General features: G+C 41.0%; 1 protein-coding gene across 4 annotated transcripts in view; it reads right to left on the reverse strand.

The window, feature by feature from the left end:
- Positions 1–10,219, reverse strand: part of FERMT2 (fermitin family member 2) — a 96,274-nt gene extending 86,055 nt beyond the window's left edge. The window contains exons 1-2 of one of the 4 annotated variants that reach the window (XM_025392207.1): positions 9,998–10,219; positions 9,486–9,651 (exon numbers count right to left, since the gene is read on the reverse strand). In XM_025392207.1, the coding sequence (XP_025247992.1) occupies positions 9,486–9,642 (157 nt within the window). In that variant the 5' untranslated portion in view covers positions 9,643–9,651; positions 9,998–10,219. Of the gene's footprint in view, positions 1–9,485; positions 9,652–9,904 lie in introns of all 4 variants that reach the window. The other 3 variants (XM_025392210.1, XM_025392208.1, XM_025392209.1) reach the window with 3 other exon arrangements.
- Between the last annotated feature and the right edge of the window lie 10,800 nt (positions 10,220–21,019).

Raw genomic sequence — 21,019 nt, forward strand, 5'->3', positions numbered from 1 at the left:
AAGCACTTATCCAGTAGACAACTTCATCTACAATCAATAATGCTAGCACTTTACTGGTGTTTTATTCATAACCCTGAGTGTTCCATTAAGAAAAAGATATCAAAAACATCATTACACTGATGCTTTGAAATTACAATTGATTTTTAAAATACCTAATGTATTTTTTAGTTACAACATGATGTAAAAAATAAGACAGTTAAATATCTGAGAAAAGACTCCCTTCCGATTCTAAAGTAGATGTCACCTTCTCTGGGCTGGAGGTTATCAGTCCAAAAACCTTGATATGTGTAGAAAGGTCACCCCAAGGACCTTTCTGACTGCACTGACACTGGCTGGTCCTTATGTATCTAAATGACAGATAACTGAGTCTGAAACCTGAATCATGGAAGGAAATCAAAACGTAAACTTCAAATTGTAATCATTGACTGCTTATCTCTTTTTCTCAAATACACGAATTCACTTCCAAGCAGAATTAATGAAGTTGAGAGAAAATACCATAAGACATCACTTTCAATTAACGTTCAAAACGTTCTACTGTGTAACCCTAGGTGAGTTACTATGAACAATTATTTGTAATATTCTCAAAGGGAAATAGACCAGGATTTGTATACTGACCCTTTAATCCACAAGAGTATGGCTGTAGATATCTTATATTTAAAGACATTTAGATATCTTTAGATACTGTTTATGTATCTTTTAGTTTAGAGTTATCACATTTGAAGAACCATTTTCAAAGAATCCTAACACATTACACATTCCAAAGACACGGGAACAAACTTAAAGGATAGTTTACTCTGTGTTATCTATACTGAGATTCTAGAAATTGAAAAACCGACTTAGCCAGTAGGTTAGTCATTAGGGAAATGCAAATTAAAATCACAATGAGATAGCACTACTTACTTATTAGAATGGCTAAAATTAAAACAAACCACACTAAATTCTGACAGTAACAAGGGCAGGGGAGACCTGAGAGCAACTGGAACTCTCATACAATACTGACAGGAAGGTAAAGTGAAGGTATTTGTTTAACCAGAATATTAAATTTATGGAATATTAAATTTAAAGGTAAAGTGACATGGCCACTATGGAAAAGTTTGGCAGTTTCTTCTAACATTAAGCATATCCTTACTATACTACCCAGCAATCCCACGCCTAGGTAGTTACCCCAGAAAAATGAAAATATGCATTCAAACAGATGTTTATAGCAGCCTTATTCATAATCTCCCCAAACTGGAAGTAACTCAAATGCCCTTCAATTGCTAAATGGATAAAATGTGAAATACATCCATTCAATGGACTGCTACTCAGCAATAAAAAACTATTGATACAAACACATGAACGAAGCTAACATGTATTATGCTAAGTGAAAGAAAACAGATTCAAAGAGCTAGACAGATACTGAATGGTTCCATTTACAGGCCATTCTAGAAAAGGCAAATTATCGGTGGTTTTTAGGATCTGGGTTTGAGGAGATGAGATGATTACAAAGAACACAAGGGAACTTTTGGGAGTACTGTAAAAGTTTTCTATCTTGACTGTGGTACTTTTACATGTCAAAACTCAGAATATTATACTAAGAAGGATAAATTTTACTATATGTCAATCAGACCTCAATAAGCCTGACATTAAGAAAAAAAATTAACAGGAAAAACAATTATATAATAATTATGCAAGTAATCTGTTAAAGAATGAATTATAACAAATTATATTTGTAACAAATATAATTACATTTTGTAACGTCATATTCATATACATATACATATTTGTAATGCCATATTCATAACGAATATGAATTTGTAATCACAAATCCAAGTGCAGAAGTCACACTTCTTAATTACGAAATAAAAGAATTATTTAAAAATATAGTTTCAGATGTATCTGTTTACCTCTCACTGGGCATATATCCCATTTTTAAATGTTCCATGGCATAAGCATTAATTTTTCAGTAAAATAATTATTTAAATAGAAATACTGCATACATCAGCTTTTTTCTGAAACTACTTTCATTAGTTTCTAAACAGGCCCAATGTTTTCATGTGCCCTTGCTATAAATGAACTAAAAACACTGCTCTTATAGAATATATGAAATAGAGAATTAATATACTACTGACGCTTTCGTGGTTTTAAATTTTTCAAATCCCTGGAATACCATCATCCACTTATTGGTCCACTGCATTTCAGAAATCTTACAAAAATGGTACTTAAACAGTTCTCTGTTACACTGCAGAGGCAGGTGTGTGTTTGGAAGTTGGCGGGAAAGCAAAACGATAGCTGTTTTTTCTTGTTGTTTAGAGGGTGGGAACAGAAAGCAATCGCGAACTAAGCTTTTTTTGAGGAGTGCAATTCCCCACTAGCAAAGCTGGAACTTACTAAATATACTAGATTATATTTTAACCTACTTTTCCTTTTTTTCCTTCCTACTTTCATATACTCAGAGACTCAATGCCACAGAGAAAGTGGCCACTCTCATTTGTATAACACAAATAGTTTATATAAAGTATATATATGTAGTATCAATATATATATATTATCTCACGTAATTCTCACCAAAACCTATGAGAAAACCTTTTTCTGTTTGTATTTTATAGAAGTCAAAACCCACTCAGGTTGGATTCATTGTCCAAGGGTCATACAAACCAGTAAAGTAGCAGACAGAGCCAGAAGTTAAATCCAGATCTTCCAACACACTAGGCAACCTGTTATTTTTTAATAATCTGTGCCTCCATTAGCAACCACTACAGTCTGAGAAGAGCTGACATTATGGGAAATCTACATCCAATGATGTCTAAAACTATTATTAACAGTTTATTTAATAGTAAGCTAAGAAGTAAACTAAATTTTAAAAATAAACTATGTGAAAAAGAAATTACAAAAATATCACTCTTGGCCAGGCGTGGTGGCTGATGCCTGTAATTCCAGCACTTTGGGAGGCCGAGGTGGGTGGATCATCTGAGGTCAGGAGTTCAAGACCAGCCTTGCCAACACAGTGAAATCCCATCTCTACTAAAAATACAAAAATTAGCGTGGTGGCAGATGTCTGTAATCCCAGCTACTTGGAAAGCTGAGGCAGGAGAATCACTTGAACTTGGGAGGCGGAGGTTGCAGTGGGCTGAAATCGTGCCACTGCACTCCAGCCTGGGTGACAGAGCAAAACTCTTATCTCAAAAGAAAAAAAAAATCACTCTGAAGTGAAATTTGCACTGATACTAAGAACCTTATTTTAAAAAGGTTAAACAATGTCTTTAAAGACCAAGGCTGAGGAACTGTTCTACAGGGTGGCCATAAAGTTTACAAACAGACACTATCATTTTACGTCTATCTTAATGTAATATCAATAAGGCATTTATTATATACTCCCCTGTAGTTCCACACTTGGTGGCTGTTCTGTATATCAAAGGAGATTAAGAAGCCCTTTCAACTAAATGTGAAATGAGATTCTAGATGGAAAAAAACAAAGGCCATTATTGGGACAACTGGCAAAATTTGAAAATGGATGCGTATCAGATGACAGTATTGAATCAATGTTAAATTTCCTGAATGTGATCACTATACTGTAATTATGCAAGAGAAGTGCCTTGTTCTTAGGTGATACATATTTAAGTATTTAGGAATCAAAGGTTATAACTCTGAAACTACATTCAGCTGCTCCCCAACATGTATATGTCTGTATAAAGAATTCAAATGGCAAAATACTAACTGGTGTCTAGATGAAGATTACAGTGTTCACTGAATTACTCTTGAACTTAGATGTTTGAAATTTTTAAAAATTAAGAGCCAAAGATAACAGGTAAAATTTTAAATATTTTCTTTCCATTCTCTTCAATAGCGATTAGACATTTCCAACAAGGCCTTTTATAAGTAATCGAATAAACATATTTTTAGCATCTCTATAAATAAGTTAACTCTAGTTGGAAACAAACAGTACTTTTTTTACTTTAAAAAACTGGGTATAAAACATAGCAGCAAAACAAAAACAAAAGGCAGCAAATAGCACATACTCTAAGGAATAGCTCATACTTTATTAGCTGCCACAGGATTATAGTAAAATTTGAGTACTATCCTCCACTTTTAAAGAGCTTAAAATTTGCTAAGAAACAGATACAATTTAATTCACTTCCTATGGATCATGAACAGTGTTTTAAACACTGAGTAAACTTACTATCAGATTTAACCAAAACTTAATTCACTTGTAAGATTTTAACATTGTTTCCTCCGCCCCAAAGATTTAAAAAATTATCTTATAATCTTAATATATTTCACTATGAATGCAATGAGGTTGCATCATGTAGGCATTAATTTCCATGAATTCAATTGTGAGCCCTCAAGGGGAAACACTGAGGATTTCAACTGCATAGGCACCATTCCACCAAATAAGCACACACCTTCCCCAGGGAGCATTAAACCAGGATATAAGGGAGCTGTCTAGTTACATATACCTCTTTCCCAGTGTGCATCTTGCCAAGCTCTAATCCTAGTGTTTAAAGTATTTTTTTTGTGTAATGAAGCCCGTAATGTAAGCCAGCTTCTTCATCTGGTGCTCAACTAATGAAACTCATTTTTGGAGTTCCTAGAGGAAAAACTAGCTATTTTCCACTTCTGTGAGATGCAACGATCACTTTAAGGGAGTTTTAGTGGTAACTTTATTAAAATATATTTCTTTTTTTGGTCACATGTGCTAACTTCACAATCTAACTTGATCCTAACATGCAACTCCAACATAAATGAACTTTCTTCATTATTATATAGCAAGAACATGACACACTTTTAAAGCAAGGACTTCTTTCTAAAGGCCACATTCAGAAACATAATCCTCAAATTTTCTTTTTCTTTTTTTTTGGAGACAGAGTCTTGCTCTGTTGCCCAGGCATGGAGTGCAGGGGTGCAATCATGGCTCACTGCAGCCACAAACTCCCAGGCTCAGGCAATCCTCCTGGCTCAGCCTCCACAGTAGCTGGGACTACAGGTGCACACCATCATGCCTGGCTAATTTTTGTATTTTCTGTTTTTCTGTAGAGATGGGATTTCACCATGTTGCCTGGCTGGTCTCAAACTCCTAGCTTAAGCAAACTCCTGGGCCTCGGCCTCCCAAAGTGCTAGGATTACAGGCGTAAGTTATTGTGCCCAGCCAATCCTCAATTTTTCTTTCTTTTTTTTTTTTTGGCAGGTTGGGGGCGGGTGGGACAGAGTCTCACTCTTGTAGCCCAGGCTGGAGTGCAGTGGCATGATCTCAGCTCATTGCAACCTCTGCCACCCGGGTTCAAGTGATTCTCCTGGCTCAGCCTGAGTAGCTGGGATTACAGGCACCTGCTACCACGCCTGGCTAATTTTTTGTAATTTTAGTAGAGACAGGGTTTCACCATATTGGCCAGGCTGGTCTCGAACTTCGACCTCAGGTGATCCACCCACCTCAGCCTCCCAAAGTGCTAGTATTTCAGGCGTGAGCCACCACTCCAGGCCTAATTCTCAATTTTTCTAAAGCAACTTCATATGTTTCTTTTTAGTTGCTCCTGAGTCCTCCAATTTGCATTTTTTCCCCTGTAGATTATGTGACTTGATCTAACCCAACTGCTACATTCTCCCTACTCATAGAATCAGAGCTAGAGGAAACTTAGAGATCACCTATTTTTTCCTCTCTGCTCACAGAGCTGGTGGCTGGAGATTTCCATTCAGTGAACTCCAAATTATAATAAATTCCTTATTCTCCATTTAAAATGAATTTTTACAGAAAGGTGGAAATTTAATTGTATACGTAAGTTTTAAAAAGACATTTTAAAAAGTGATACTAAAACTCAGTGAACAGATCTACTTGCTATTTCGAGTCCGCCAGGCTGGCGTGCAGTGGTGTTAGCTCAGCTCATTACAACCTCCGCCTCCTGGGTTCAAACGATTCTCCTGTCTCAGCCTCCTGAGTAGCTGGGACTACAGGTGCCCATCACCACGCCTGGCTAATTTTTGTATTTTTAGTAGAGAGAGAGTTTCACCATATTGGCCAAGTTGGTCTCGAGTTCCTAACCTTCTGATCCGCCCGCCTCGGCCTCCCTAAGTGCTGGGATTACAGGCGTGAGCCACCATACCCGGCCTAAACTGGATTTTAAAAAAATAAAAGGGTGTTTTTCACTTTCTGGATGAAGTATAAACACTGAGGGGATCAATTATGAAGTATCAGCCTAGACTGAGTCGCAAATGCAAAAACTTTGTCACATTAGGATATAATTCCCTAAAGCCCACTTCATGGCATATGCTTTTGCTTTCTTTTAAAAGATTAATAGCGAATGACAAATGTGTTTTATATTAAGATTTAAAAGAGACCACGGCCGGGCATGGTGGCTCACGTCTGTAATCCCAATACTTTGGGAGGCCAAGGCAGGCGGATCATGAGGTCAGGAGATCAAGACCATCCTGGTTAACACAGTGAAACTCCGTCTCTACTAAAAATACAAAAATTAGCCGGGCATGGTGGCAGGCGCCTGTAATACCAGTTACTCAGGAGGCTGAGGCAGGAGAATGGCATGAACCCGGAAGGCGGAGCTTGCAGTGAGCCAGGATCGTGAGCCTGCAATCCAGTCTGGGAGACAGAGTGAGACTCCCATCTCAAAAGGTTAAAAAATAAAAAATAAATAAATAAATGAGATCTTTCAGATATTTGAATTAAAGTCAAAATTCTAAAAATTGTGTTTTAATGGCCTTAAGTGTCCACGTTATTTATAATAAAAGTCTAAATACAAACATATTGCTGACATATACTAAGGAAGCATTATTTACATTTATGTCTTGCTTAATTAAAATGCCTCACTCTGGGATGAACACTAGCTTCAAGATGAACCTGACATGCAAGGGCCAAACCATAAAATTGTATCATGACTTATTTTTGTTACAGACCTCTTTGAGAAATTAAAGTGAAGAAGCCTCTTCCTAGAAACTTCCACATGTGCATACACACAATTTTAATACAATGTTGAGGGAATAGGTCATCCTGAGATCTACTGACTTCAGGGAAATAATTGCCACTACTGAAAGTTATCTGGGAAAATCACCTTAATATAATGCTTTTGGTATTCATATACCCTCCAAGAGATTAAAAAGGATATCGGAGAGTCTGGAGTTTGAAAATATAAGTGAATGCTCTGGTGCCTTCTGTTCATAACTGCTTCAAGGCCACAGTAGCCTGAGTCTGCTAATTGTCCATCATTGCTCTGCAAACCTGAGATAACAGACTCTGTACCATCCCATCCCTACCACCATCTCCACCTTTTATCTAGACTCTGCAAGCTGCTTTGATCCTCTCTAGCCACTGTTGGCAAGTCAGTCATCCAGTCTGCCCTTTAATACCTTCAGTGACCTAAGTCAGGGCTTCAGAAGGCAGGTCATTCCAGTTTTAGGCAACTCTGAAAAATTACAAAGTTCTTTTCTAATTTGACTAGACTGATTTCTGGATGTTTTAAACGTTGCCCTAACGAATCTCTCCTCTATTTACTTGCTGACAGACAACAAAATAGCTTACCATTCAAAGTATCTAATCCTAAAAACCAGGGGCATCACTTAGCTCTACATTTACCAAACAGGAAAGTCAGAGGCACTTTCTATTTGGAATTCAAAATACAAGAGGAATCAGTATTAGTTCAGTTCAAAAAAGATGTAAGGTTTCCATATGCACAGCATTTCCTATCTTGTTAGGCTTCTTTTCTCTGCATAAAAAATTAAAAATGCATCAGCATTAAAGGATTAAGATTATAGTCACTTAACATCATTTCTGTCTGCATATTCTCTGTATTTCTATTTATTACTGTAATTCTATAATAAACAGTCCTAAGCAATGCAAAATAAATATAGAAACCATTATTTATTCATTAGCTACAGCCTGGCTTTCGAGAACTACAAGTTGTCTCAGTCACCTTCAACAGCTCCTTTTCTTGCAATATAAAAAAATCTCCTATTGAAACCAATGTATTAATAAGGTCCATTTACCATAAATTAGAAAAGCTATAATACAAATGCTTGTTTTCTTTGAAAACAAAATATAATATCCAAATATTTGCTATTTTCATTCTTAAATAATCTCATACCAGTGCTGGACAAAAAAGGTTCATAAATATTTTGCAAACAGTGACTGATTTATTCAAATCAGATAAAAATACAGTTAACTGCCAGTTAAATGGTTAATCAATACAGCAAAATCTAATTTTCACTGGGCTACCTACCTGGGAGGATTTTCTTTCCTGAGCTGTATCTCAGGGAGACAAACAATACACAGTCTTAAGGAAGAGACTACCTTGTAAGGAGCTTCTCTTTGGTCCTTCAATAATAAAACTTCCTGAAGGGGTACAAAGCAGGTCCACCCAAATGAATTCTGCCTTATTTTGCAAACTGCATCAGAGTGCTATTTCAGTATCTTTACATACAATAATCCTTAGATTTCCTGACAAATAAGCACTTCTCTACTTTCCCAGTGTAGCTTGAAAATGAATGCTGTATCAAAAAAAAAAAAAAAAAAGACAAAAAAAAACCCCCAGAAAGTCCCCAACCCCCCTTCATTAAAACAAAAAATTCTAGACTGAAAAGACAATGCCACACATATATTACCTTATCACAACTGCATTATGTACAAATGGCACTTTAAAGTTCAGGAAGATAGTTTTCCGAGCATTTCTCTTATGATCAAACCATCTATTTAGCTGATTCTTCCAAATGAAAATGCTTTAATTCATCACAAACCAAATGTGTACTGCACACTCTTCATACTGTAAGATACCTTATTATTTCAAATCGGGTATCAGTCCAGTATATATTTGTACTCAAGCAAATACTGTCAACCTCAAATTGGCTTAACAAAGTCTGCTTTTTAACACAAAGTTCTTTCATTGGCTTGTTATTAATATAAAACCCAACGCTCGAAATGGCTTACATCGAGCATGGACTACGGATACCAAGTTTGTCAAGTACTGCCCCACCCCTTGTAAGAGTGGATGACTGGAACATTTTAATGCACTCCACCACGTAGAACAGCCACAGAAACTTCACACTGGCGCCAGTAGTTGCACATTTTCCAGCACAAATTTTTCTTAAATGGATTTTGCATCATTCTCTATACCAAACGTCACTAACATTCAGGTATGCTGAAGAAATAACCACTGACACTAATATCACCCTCCCCAACACACTTTTCTCATTCTTCTATCGTTCTGTCACTAAATGTTAAGAATTAACGAGTTCCCTGGCACACATCCCCCGTCCCCCGTAACTACGCAATTAAGGTTATAATTGGGAGGTTCGAATCACTACATATGAAAATTCAGAGTCACAAAACAAAGTAAGACGCAAAGGGCAACAAGTCTATCTGCTTAAATACTTAAAGATTTTACATTTCTAAAAAGCATTTGCGAGATGCCAAGATTTCTCAAATGGGCCCCTCCCCCGCCGTGAGCCTCTTTCCTCCCCCCACCAATTCTGGGAAATCGTTAGTTGGACGCGGCTGGGATGCTACTCACCGAGTTTCTCTACCAGCTTAAGCATCACCCCTCCAATGTGCACCTCGCCAGTCACTCTCAGGGTGACATCGCGGTTCAGGTCCGTCACATGGACACTCAGTTCCCACGTCCCGTCCGCGTAGCAGCCATCTGGCATCCTTATCCCGTCCAGAGCCATGGCTCCTTCCTGCGAGCGTGGAGGAAATGGCTCTCGTAAGCGTCACTCCCCCAAAGGAAGGCGAATCCCACCGAATTCGCAGCGCCGGCCACGGGCTGGGTGGTGGTGGAGGACTCGAGGCTTTCCGCGCGAACTCGGGAGGGCGGTGACGGCGGCCGGGGCTGCGGGAGGACCCTGCGCCCCGCTCGCCCCGCAGCGCTCCTCGGCCCTGGCGCCGCCCGCCCCACACCGTCCTCGCCTAGCGGACCGCGGCGGGCTTCACCTGCCGGCCGGCCCCGAGACACGGCGCGGGATAACTCCCTGTTCCCCTCCCCGCCGCGCCCCCTCGGGTCCCGGCAGGGTCCCGCTCCCTCACCGCGCGCTCCTCGCGCTCCGGGCCCGGGGCTCGCGCGGCAACAGGCGAGGGGCTGGAGGCTCGCGGGGCGGCGGTGTCCGCGTCCTGCTCCTCGAAGGGCGAAGCGCTGCCTGCGGCCGGAGCGGCTAATGGAGTCCCGTCGTCGCGGCCCCTCGCCTGGCTCCCCGCGCTCCACCCTCTCCCCGCCCCCTCTGTCCGAGCCCGGCTGGGCTGGGCGCGCTGGCTCCCTCCTTCGCCGCCCGCAGAGCCGCCCCGAGCGGGTCCGGCCGGCCTCGCCCCTGCCCCCGCCCTCCCGGCGCCGCGCTCGGGGGAGGGGGCTGCGGGTCCGGGGCGGGGCGGGGCGGCGCGGGGGTGGCTGGGGGCGCGGCGGGGCGGCAATCTCGGCCCAGCTGAGCGCTGCCCTTTTATGGAAATGAAGGACCCGGCTCAGGGATTGAATCCAACATCCGGGCTTTAGGCGGCGGGCCCTGAGGAGGGGGAGCGGGGGAGCGAGGGCTGCCTTTCCCGGGGCGCTGGTGGCCGGCAGGGCGTCCAGAGCTCAGGCTGGACTGAGGCCCCCGCGGCTTGTGTCGGCGCTGGCAGCCGTGGGAGGGGGCTTCTCTGTGAGTAACGGCCCCAGGAAATTCCCAGGGCAAGATCGTTTTCGGAGAACAAAGTCCTCCCGCCCCCTCTCCACGCCTGGAGCGAGACAAAAAGCCTCAGGGCGGTGAGAGGTGCCGCACCCCGGGAGCTGGAGAGAGGAGTCCGGGATGGAGAAACTTTAAAAAGTAAATGCCCAAACCAGCTCCCTGAATGTCCAACAAAAGAATGAGAAAACCCAGAGGGAGGTGAACCACAAAAATTGCTTTGCAAGCAATGTCCGGCACCATCAGCAACTCCTGCTGGACTCCCAGGAGTTTGCAAGCGTTCTTAACCCCTTCGGACGCTCCAGCCAGATGCCAGTCAAACAGATGATGCTCTTGCTTGAGGGGAAAGGAAAGACACAACTTAGTGCCACCAGTTTTACTCGGAAACCGTTTCCCCAGCTTCTCCAGCTCTTTGTACTTATTTGCGTGTTTTTACACGCAATTTAGAACTAACAAGTCTATTAAAGCTGTTAGATGGAGATACATGCTCCACCCCACCCTCAGCCGCACCTTGGATTTTAATACTGCTGGAACGGTGCCTACAGGTACCAGGAAGAGCCAAACAACTTCACCTGTTGAAGACTGACTAGTGATGGGGAACGGTCCTCCTGCTTCCCGCTTTTGTTTCCACTTCCCCCATTAACTGTTGTACTCTGTGGAGGGGACTCCTTTCGGAAACAGCAAACCAGGGGAAAACTGCCTTGCTAGCAAATTCACGGACTCAAAAAATAAATGTCAAGAAGGCTCAGATTAAAATACCTTTTAATGATAAAAGACTCCAGTTCGCAGTCTCATCGTCTTGTCGAACTGTCTCAAACGCTTAGAAAAGGAACTCACTAGGCAGATAACCTTTTGTTCGTTAAACATTACGGGGAAACAAGATGAGAGGCCTCAAGAAAGGGGTGGAACTGAGAAAGGAGTGAAAGCAGCAAAATCTAGTCAGATGCCAAAGGCTTGGCAGAAAAAAAAAAAACCAGGGGAAACCACTACAGTGTTTTTAGCTAGTTATCGTGGAGAAATTGATGCCTTGAGTCTCTCATCTGTCTACTCTCCAATATTTCTACTCATGGACATTCCAAATAGTTCACTTGGAAGCAATATGAATGTCCGGAGATGAGGGAGTTTATGTAAATTATGGTGTTGAAAATATACAGTAAAATGTTTTTAATAAAATAAGCAATTGCTTGTTAGGGCACAAAACTGGAGAACTGGATATGCAGCTATAAAATTACGAACTTAATTATGTTAAATGTTCAGAGAAAAAGACTGTAAGGAAATACAACAAAATGTTAAGAAGTTCTCTGAGTCTTGAGATTATGGGAGTTTTTTCTTTCTTCTATTCTTTATTTTCTACAAACTCGAAAACTACACCACTATCTAGAATTGCATCCAGCATTTCAGTTTCTCTTTACATGCCATTGCATTCATGATGATAGACACTGGATAGAGCAACTACTGACTGAACTATGGGCAGGATTTTTCAGAGGTTTCCTTTGGTGTTTTTAAAATATTTCCAGATAAAACTTGAGTTCTTTAAGAGCAGAGACTTCAAATTATTTTCATTGTCCACAAATTCACAATAGCTTGACACAGAGAAAATGGAAAACATGCTGGTGTCAAACCAACACAAATGTCAAAGAAACAGTGGGTCTGTTCCGTGGAGAAATCTCAGGGGCCAGGTACAGTGGCTCATGCCTGTAATCCCAGCACTTTGGGAGGCTGAGGCAGGAGGATTGCTTGAGCCCAGGAGGTGGAGGCTGCAGTGAGCTGTGTTCACACCACTGACCTCCAGCCTGGATGACAGAGTGAAACTCTGTTTCACTGTATCTCAGAAAAACAAAAAACAAATCTCAATGGGAAAATCTCCACTTTAAAAATGTACTTATTTATTTCCCCCACCTTATCCCCCAAAAGATTTATGGCAATGTATAAGGATGCATAAACTGTGAGATAGGATATGTTATAAGTGGCACAAAACAAGAAAAAAAAGGTGGGTGGGGGTTGGGAGACTTAGAGGGGTGGAGTAGAGATTTATTTATTTATTTTAGAGTAGAGGTTTAAAATGGAGCTGGGAATGAAGCTAAGAATTGTATCTTATGACCTTTGCACATGCTCCAGTAAGCTACAAAAAAATTATGGCTTCCTAAACATGCCATTCTAGAACCTAAAATATCTATGCCCTTTCTGAATATTCCCTTTCCTTCAGACAAAATTGTTGAAGCCGACTGTCATGGTTTAGAAACTCTTTTAATACAGATGGTCCCTGACTTGTGATCTTTTGAGTTTATGATGGTGTGAAAGTGATATGCATTCAGTAGAAACCGTACTTTGAATACCCCTAGGACCATTCTGTTTTTCACATTCAGTACAGTATTCAATAAATTACATGAGATAGTGAACACTTTACTATAACATGGACTTCATGTTGGATCATTTTGCCCAACTGGAAGCTAACATAAATGTTCTGGGTACATTTAAGATAGGCTAAGTTAAGCTGTGATGTTCGGTAGGTTAGGTATATGAAATGCATTTTTGACTTACGATATTTTCAATTTACAGAATGTAACCTCATCCTAAGTTGCAGAGTGTCTGTACTCGGTTTCCACATTCTAGTTATTTTCCCGCTTTCCAGTAAGAGTTACTTTCTGAACAACCCCCAGCACAGCACCGACTGCTCTAACTACCATGCTTTCCTGAATCCACTTCTACACATGTTCTCTACATTTAGTGACAGAGAGTGCGGCGGGGAATTTTAATATTGTGAATAACTGCCCTGTTTCTTAACATTTGAAATTGCTTAAGTATAGCTTCATAAGACACTTTACTAGCTTTAGAAAGTCAGCAGTATTTGTTTGAGCAATTAATGCACAGGAAGGCAAGGACCTTCTGTTAAGTACCAGTGGAAGAATAATTAGATTAGGATGGGTGCAGCTGGTCCCTTCAGGCCTTCTTTTTGACTATTTCAAGCTGTCGTTTGCTTTGAAGATTAAAGAGGAGTCAGCCTCACCTCTCTGAAACTGGGATTTTTTTTTTTCCAGTTTATCAAGTGAGGCTTTCAAGTGCATTTCTTAAATATTTACTTCTACCTAAGATTTAGAATGTATTCAAATATAGAATCTTATCTGAAATCCCCTGCTAGAATCATTAGGACAATGCAATGCTTGTGGTACTTACATCATACTGAAAAGTAGCTGAGTACGCCAGTGTTTGGAAGAACAGCTCAAGCATTGAAAGCAGCAATATCCAAATAAGGTACCAAGCACTGGACTTAGATTTAGACCAAGCGATGCCTCACAGATCTGCCGTCAAATGCAGCCCTCGGGCTTGGTAATGCTCAGGTTGACTTTAGCTTTTTCTTTGTGCCTACTTAACACTGTGCTTTATATTTCTCAAAGGTCAATTCAAAATATAACCACTGGGTTTAAAAGAAGGAGAGAGGATGGGGGTAGGAGAAAATAAGAGAGGGTTTATATGAGTGTGAATGTGTAAGGGGGGACTTGAAAATGTGACATGAGGCCAGCAAGATGAAATGTAATGAATTATTCTTGTCAAATACCAGGTGGGTAGAATTCTTTCTTTGTCTTGGGGATTGCCAAAAATGGCACACACCAATAACGTTACTAAAGAGGTAGAAATTCAGGGGTATGGAGTGTGATCTAAATGGGAAGGGAGGTTGCAAAAGCCACGTTTTTTATAGAAATGGGCAGTCACTGTAATTAGCAAGAAAAGGACTGGCAAACTGAGAAACAAGGAAGATTTGCCAGGAATATGGCTGTTTTCACAGACCAAAGAAGGGCTCTGAGATAACAGTGAAATCTTTAAGGGGAAAGAAATGTACTGCTTACATTTATTGCTCTAGTTACAGAAAGTTTTATGTAGAAAACCATGCTCAGGGATACCTTCCCCCCGCCCTGACTTAAGTTTGAACACCAGGACACCTTGTCAAATATTCCTCACCTCAACAAAAATATCAAATGTTCACACATCCAAACACAGTAACTATGTGTCTAGCACAGTGTAGGACACTGAGACAGTCATGTAAATGTATAACACATTCTTAGGGAACATCTATCTAATCCAGGAGGCTTATATTTAACACATCAGAAAGGACACTCACACACAATATATACCAAAATTAACTAAAAATAGAGCGTAGGCTTAAATGTAAGGTCTAAAACTATAAAATTCCTAGAAGAAAACATAGGACTAAACCTTTATGACCTTGGATTAAGCAATGGCTTCCTAGATGAGACATCAAGGCATAAGCACCAAAGGAAAATATAGTTAAATTGGATTTTATCAAAGTTTAAAATAGTTATGTTTTAAAGGACAGCAACCAAAATGTGAAAAAGCAACTTATAGAATGGGAAGAATATTTGCAAATCATATATATTTTCAGTGACTTGTATAAAAAGTAAATAAAGAGCTATTACAATTCAATAATAACCCCAGACAAATAACCTAACTAAAAATGGGCAAAGAATATGAATAGACAGTTGTCCAAAGAAGACACACAAATGGCCACACAGAATATTCTCAACATCATTTATCAGCAGGGAAATACAAATTAAGGTACAATGAGATAACACTTCACATCCTACTAGAAGGACTATAATAAAAAGATGATAACAACAAGTGTTGGTTAGGATGTGGAAAAATTGCAACCTTTATAGGTTGCTGATGGAAAAGCAAATGGTAAGTTGCTTTGAAAAACAGTTCAGCAGTTCCTCAAAAAGTCAAACATAGAGTTACCATGTATATGGTTACCACATATATATAGTTATAGTATATATAGTTAGCATATATATAGTTACCATGGTCTGAATGTTTGTGTCCTCCTGAAATTCATATGTTGAAATCTAAACCCCCAATGTGATGATATTAAGAGATGGGGAAGGCCTGGCACAGTGGCTCATGCCTATAACCTCAGCACTTTGGGAGGCCTAGGTGGGAGGATCACTTGAGCCCAGACATTTGAGACTAGCCTGGGAAAAATGGTGAGATCATGTCTTTGCAAAAATAAAAGTAAAAAAAATTATCTGGGCATCGAGGTGGACACCTGTAGTCCCAGCTACTCAGGAGGCTGAGGTGGGAGGATTGCTGGAGCCCAGGATTTTTTTTTCTTTTTTTTTCTTTTCAAGACAAGGTCTCACTCTGTCACCTGGACTGGAGTGCAGTGGCATGATCTTGGCTCACTGCAGCCTCCACCTCCTGGGCTCAAGTGATTCTCCCACCTCAGCCTCCCAAGTAGCTGAGACTACAGGCACATGCCACCATGTCTGGATAATTTTTGTATTTTTAGTAAAGAAAGGGCTTCACCGTGTTGCCCGGCTGGTCTTGAACTCCTGACCTCAAGTGACCTGCCTTCCTCAGCCTCTCAGAGTGCTGGGATTGCAGGCATGAGCCATTGCGCCTAGCCAAGCCCAGGAGTTTGAGGCTGCATTGAGCAGTGATCATGCCACTGCACTCCAGCCTAAGTGACAGAGTGAGGCCCTAAAAACGAATTAAAAAAATTTTTTTTTGTTCTTTTTATTTGTCTCTAAAAATAAACTTTAACAAATTTTTAATTAAAAATAAAGAGGTGGAGACTTGATTAGATCATTAATCCCCTTAATAAGGGAGTAGCACACTTACAAAAGAGGCCTAAAGGAGCTTGTTCGCCCCTTCCACCATGTAAGGACACAGCGAGAAGGTGCCAGCTATGAACTAGAAAGCAGCCCTCACCAGACACAAATCTGCTGGCCTCTTGATCTTGGACTTTCCAGCCTCTAGAAGTGTGGGAAGCAGATTTCTATTGTTTATAAGCTACCCAGTTTGTGGTACTTTGTTGTAGCAGCACAAATAAATTAAGACATCACATAACCCACCAGTTCTACTGTTAGGTATATACGCAAGAGAAGTGAAAACATATGACCACATAAAAACTTGAACATACATGAATATTCATAATGTCTAAAGGATGAAAACAGCCCAAACGTCTTTCAAGTAATGAATGGATAAACAAAATGTGGTATATTTATACAATGAAATATACATTGTCTGGCCGGGCATGGTGGCTCACACTTGTAATCCCAGCACTTTGGGAGGCCCAGGTGGGCAGATCACCTGAGGTCAGGAGTTGGAGACCAGCCTGACCAACATGGTGAAACCCCGTCTCTACTGAAAATACAAAAATTAGATGGGCGTGGCAGCACATATCTGTAATCCCAGCTACTCGGGAGGCTGAGACAGGAGAATCCCTTGAACCCAGGAGGTGGAGGTTGCAGTGAGCTGAGATCGCGCCACTGCACTCCAGCCTGGGCAACAAGAGTTAAACTTTGTCTGGAAAAGAAAAAAAGAAAATAAAGAAAGAAAGAAAGATTGTTCAGCCTAAGAACAATCAGTACCAATACATGCCACAAAATGGATAAACTTGAAATCGTGCCAAGTGAATGATACCAGACACAAAGTTAGGTATTGTATGATTCCACTTATGTGAAATATCCAGAATAGGCAAAACAATAGAGATAGAAAGTAGATTAGTGTTCTTGGGAACTGGGGGCAGTGGGGAGGGTGGTGAGGAAAGAATGGGAAGTACTACTAATAGGTGCAATGTTTATTTTGAGGGTGATAAAAATGATCTGAAATTAGATAGTGGTGATGTTTGCACAACTCTATGAATATACTATAAACCTGGGGTCCCCAACTCCTGGGCCACAGACCGGTAGCAGTATGTGGCCTGTTAGGAACTGGGCCGCATAGCAGGAGGGGAATGGCGGGTGAATGAACATTACTGCCTGAGCTCCACCTCCTGTCAGATCAGCAGCAGCATTAGATTCTTATAGGTGCGCACACCCTATTGTGAACAGCACATGCAAGGGATCTAGATTGCACGCTTGTTATGAGAATCTAATGCCTGATGATCTGAGATGGAACAGTTTCATCCCTTAATCATCCCCCCACCCCACCCTGCTGCACCTCAGTCTGTGGAAAAATTGTCATCATCTACGAAACGGTCCCTGATGCCAAAATGGTTGGGGACTGCTGCTATAAACTACTGACATATATCCTTGAAAATGTTGAATTTTATGGTATGTGAATTATATAATAATAAAGTAATAAAGAAATCAGAAGGGAGAAAAGGGAGCAAAAATAAAAGGCTACATTGTGAAGTACAGATCCATTTTGAGGACTGTGATAGTCTAGACTCTGTAAGAAGCTGATTAACGAAGTCATGATACGTTTTCTGGAGACGATAAAGCTAAGCAAAGGAGTAGATGGAGTAGGCCTATCAGAAGTGAGTATGGAATGCTCACCAGCCAGGAGAAGAAAGGAATAAATGCCAAGGAGATGCTCGGGATTGGTGAGCACAGAGTGAAACCAGACCAGGAAGGACAGAAGTTTAGACTCTGAGGTTTAAAAAAAAAAAAAAAGAGGAGCCATTTAAAAATTGGTTTGTGGGCCAGGCACAATGGCTCATGCAATCCTAGCACTTTGGGAGGCTGAGGCGGGTGGATCACGAGGTCAGGAGTTCGAGACCAACCTGGCCAACATGGTGAAACCCCGTCTCTACGAAATATACAAAAATTAGCCTGGCGTGGTGGTGTGCACCTGTAATCCCAGCCACTGGGGAGGCTGAGGCAGGAAAATCCCTTGAACCCGGGAGGCGGAGGTTGCAGTGAGCCAAGATCGTGCCACTGCACTCCAGCCTGGGTAACAGAGCAAGACTCTATCTCAAAAAAAAAAAAAAAAAAAAAAGTTGATGTGTGGTAGTAATATTATGAAAGCAATGTTCAAGTAAGATTAATCTGGTAAAAACATGCATGATGGTTTGAAAGAGCTAGGGACTAGAATCTGAAAGGTTGGTTTGGAACCTGTTTACAACCTTAGATGTAAGGAAAAAACCTTTGGTTGGTAAGAAAAATAATAGGGGGTAGAAGATGCAGGGGATTTCAAAAATAGTATTAACAAAAAGTTTCTGAGCATTTTTGATGTTCCAAGCACTGTCAAGTTACTTTAAATGTTCCTTATGATAACCCTTAGTTTTTATTACTATCCTTATTTAATGTGAGTTCACTGATGGACAGATTGGTTATCTGGTTATACAACTTCTCCTAAGCCACACAGTTGGTATGTGGAAGATCTGGGACTAAAACCTAGGTCTAAAAACAGATGATCATAAATGCTTCAAAGTGTTTACGCTGAGGTGACTGGAATAACAGGGGTACTCCTGGACAGGGAAATGGAAGTTTAAAGGAGATGATTTCAGGGAGCCAGGTAAAGATGAAGAGCTTTTAAAAAGAAATATTGAACTTGGGGTGAAAGCATCACATTCAGTGGAAATGTTTAGAGGACAATTAGATAAGAAGGCTGGCAGTCTTGTGAGAGGATCAGATCACACAGAGAAGTCATTAACATAGAGGTGAGCCCTAATGGATGGCTCAGAGTCCCCAAATGAGGCTGCCCCGTGGGTCACTGTTCCCCACAGGCAAAAGTAGGAAGAAGAGTTATCTAAGGTAATAGAGAAGAAAGGATCAGAGCTGAGAAAGGAATTGGATTAGTTAGGCAAGCCAAAAAAAAAAAAAAGAAGAAAGAAAGAAACTATTTCAAGAAAGAAAGGTTGGTCAACAGTATCAAATGACACAGAAACGTTCAGGAAAATAGTGACTGGCAAAAATTACTCTTAACCTTGCAGAGGACAATTCTAGAGCTGATGGAAAACAGATTTCCAAGAGTTAAAGAAGAAAAAGGGAGGTTTGCCAGGCAAAGGAAAGCAAGAAATAAGATGGTAATTTGGAGGTGCACCAGAAACAAAGACACTTCTCAAAGCAAAGGAGACCTAAGCATGAGTAAAGACTATGAAAAATGTAAGGGGCATTTAGATTGATTCATGATTATCAGGAAGAACAAAGAAAGAACAAAAGAAAATATAAGGGGAAACATTTGTTTAAAAGATTCCTCATCGGGATAATTCCAAAGATTCAGGAGGAAATAGGAAAAGCCCTTGCCAAGCTAGAAGAAATACACATCAGTTTTCAAGAATAGAATTGGGTTGTTGGAAGGCTGTAACCATCTTATAAAAGTGGAAAGGCACAAGAGGCTAGAGTAAGTCGGTCACAAATGTATTTAAACAAATACTGTCAATATTAGTCAACGAGAGGGTGGGGCTGCTTGAGTTATTGTGCTGATCGGATGGAAGCCCTTCCCAGGTCAGATCTGGGCCAGGATGTAAGAAAGGAAGGATGTGATTGAGATTAGTTTCAGTACAACTGGGGCGGAGAGAGTCAGAGGCCGTAGAGAAATCAGCGGTGACAGCACAGAGGTGCATTTGCCAGCTAGAGGTGCTGCTGCCACTTGTGAGAGTCACTGGAAATCCACAGGCCAAGAAGCCAGTCCTCACAGCTGCCTTCATCCTACAATGCTTGATCAGTGTTTCCTTATTAATAAACATGCTAGGCTTCTCCCTGATTTTTAGTGTTATTTATTGTCTAGCTGGTTCCTCCTAGTTTTGGGTGGCAGGTAAACTGCTGACTCTCAAACCCATTCTGAGAAATGTTCCCTACCGTTTGTCCTTTGTAACACAATGTTCTCTTTAAATGCATAAACCCTCTATTCTTTCCCAGGAGTTGCAATTCCACTAAAAGAGCCAAACCAGAAAGTCATCTAAAATTTCAACTGCCCTAGGGCCAACTCAGTCCACCTTGGAAGGACAGAAGTGCATTTTATCTACTAGCTCTTAAGAGGGTGCTGTCAGGTGACAGAGAACAGAATAGCAGCTGAACATTGCCATCTGGTGCCTGGGAGGTGTCACTGTGTAAACCTTTCCTCTTTCTTGAACTAAATTCAACAAATAATTCATTAAGAATTTAGGCCCAGTGCAGTGGCTCTCAAGCCTGTAATCCCAGCACTTTAGGAGGCCAGGCGGGGGACGAGGGGCTGTGGCGGATCACTGGCATCCAGGAGTTTGAGATCAGCTTGGCCAACATGGTAAGACTCTGTCTCCACCCAAAATACAGAAAATTAGCTGGGCATGGTGGTGTTCCGCTGTAGTCCCAGCTACCTGAGAGGCCGAGGTGGGAGGATGACTTGAGCCCAGGAGGTGAAAGCTGCAGTGAGCTGTGATCGTGTCACTGTACTCTAGCCTGGGCAACAGAGTGAGACTCTGTATCAAAAAAAAAAAAAAAAAAAAAAAAAAAAAGGAAAAGAAAGAAGAAAATGAAAGAAAGAATTTAGGCTGGGTGTGGTGGCTCATGCGTCTATCCCAGTACTATGGTTTGGGAGGCCAAGGTGCAAGGATCACTTGAGGCCAGGAGTTCAGACCAGCCTGGGCCACAGAGTGAGATACTATCTCTAAAATAAAGCAAAATAAATACAAGAATTTAGTAAGCAAATGAAAATGTGTCCCTACACCTATTAA

Source organism: Theropithecus gelada, chromosome 7b (assembly GCF_003255815.1).
Source record: "Theropithecus gelada isolate Dixy chromosome 7b, Tgel_1.0, whole genome shotgun sequence".
Lineage (NCBI taxonomy): Eukaryota > Metazoa > Chordata > Mammalia > Primates > Cercopithecidae > Theropithecus > Theropithecus gelada.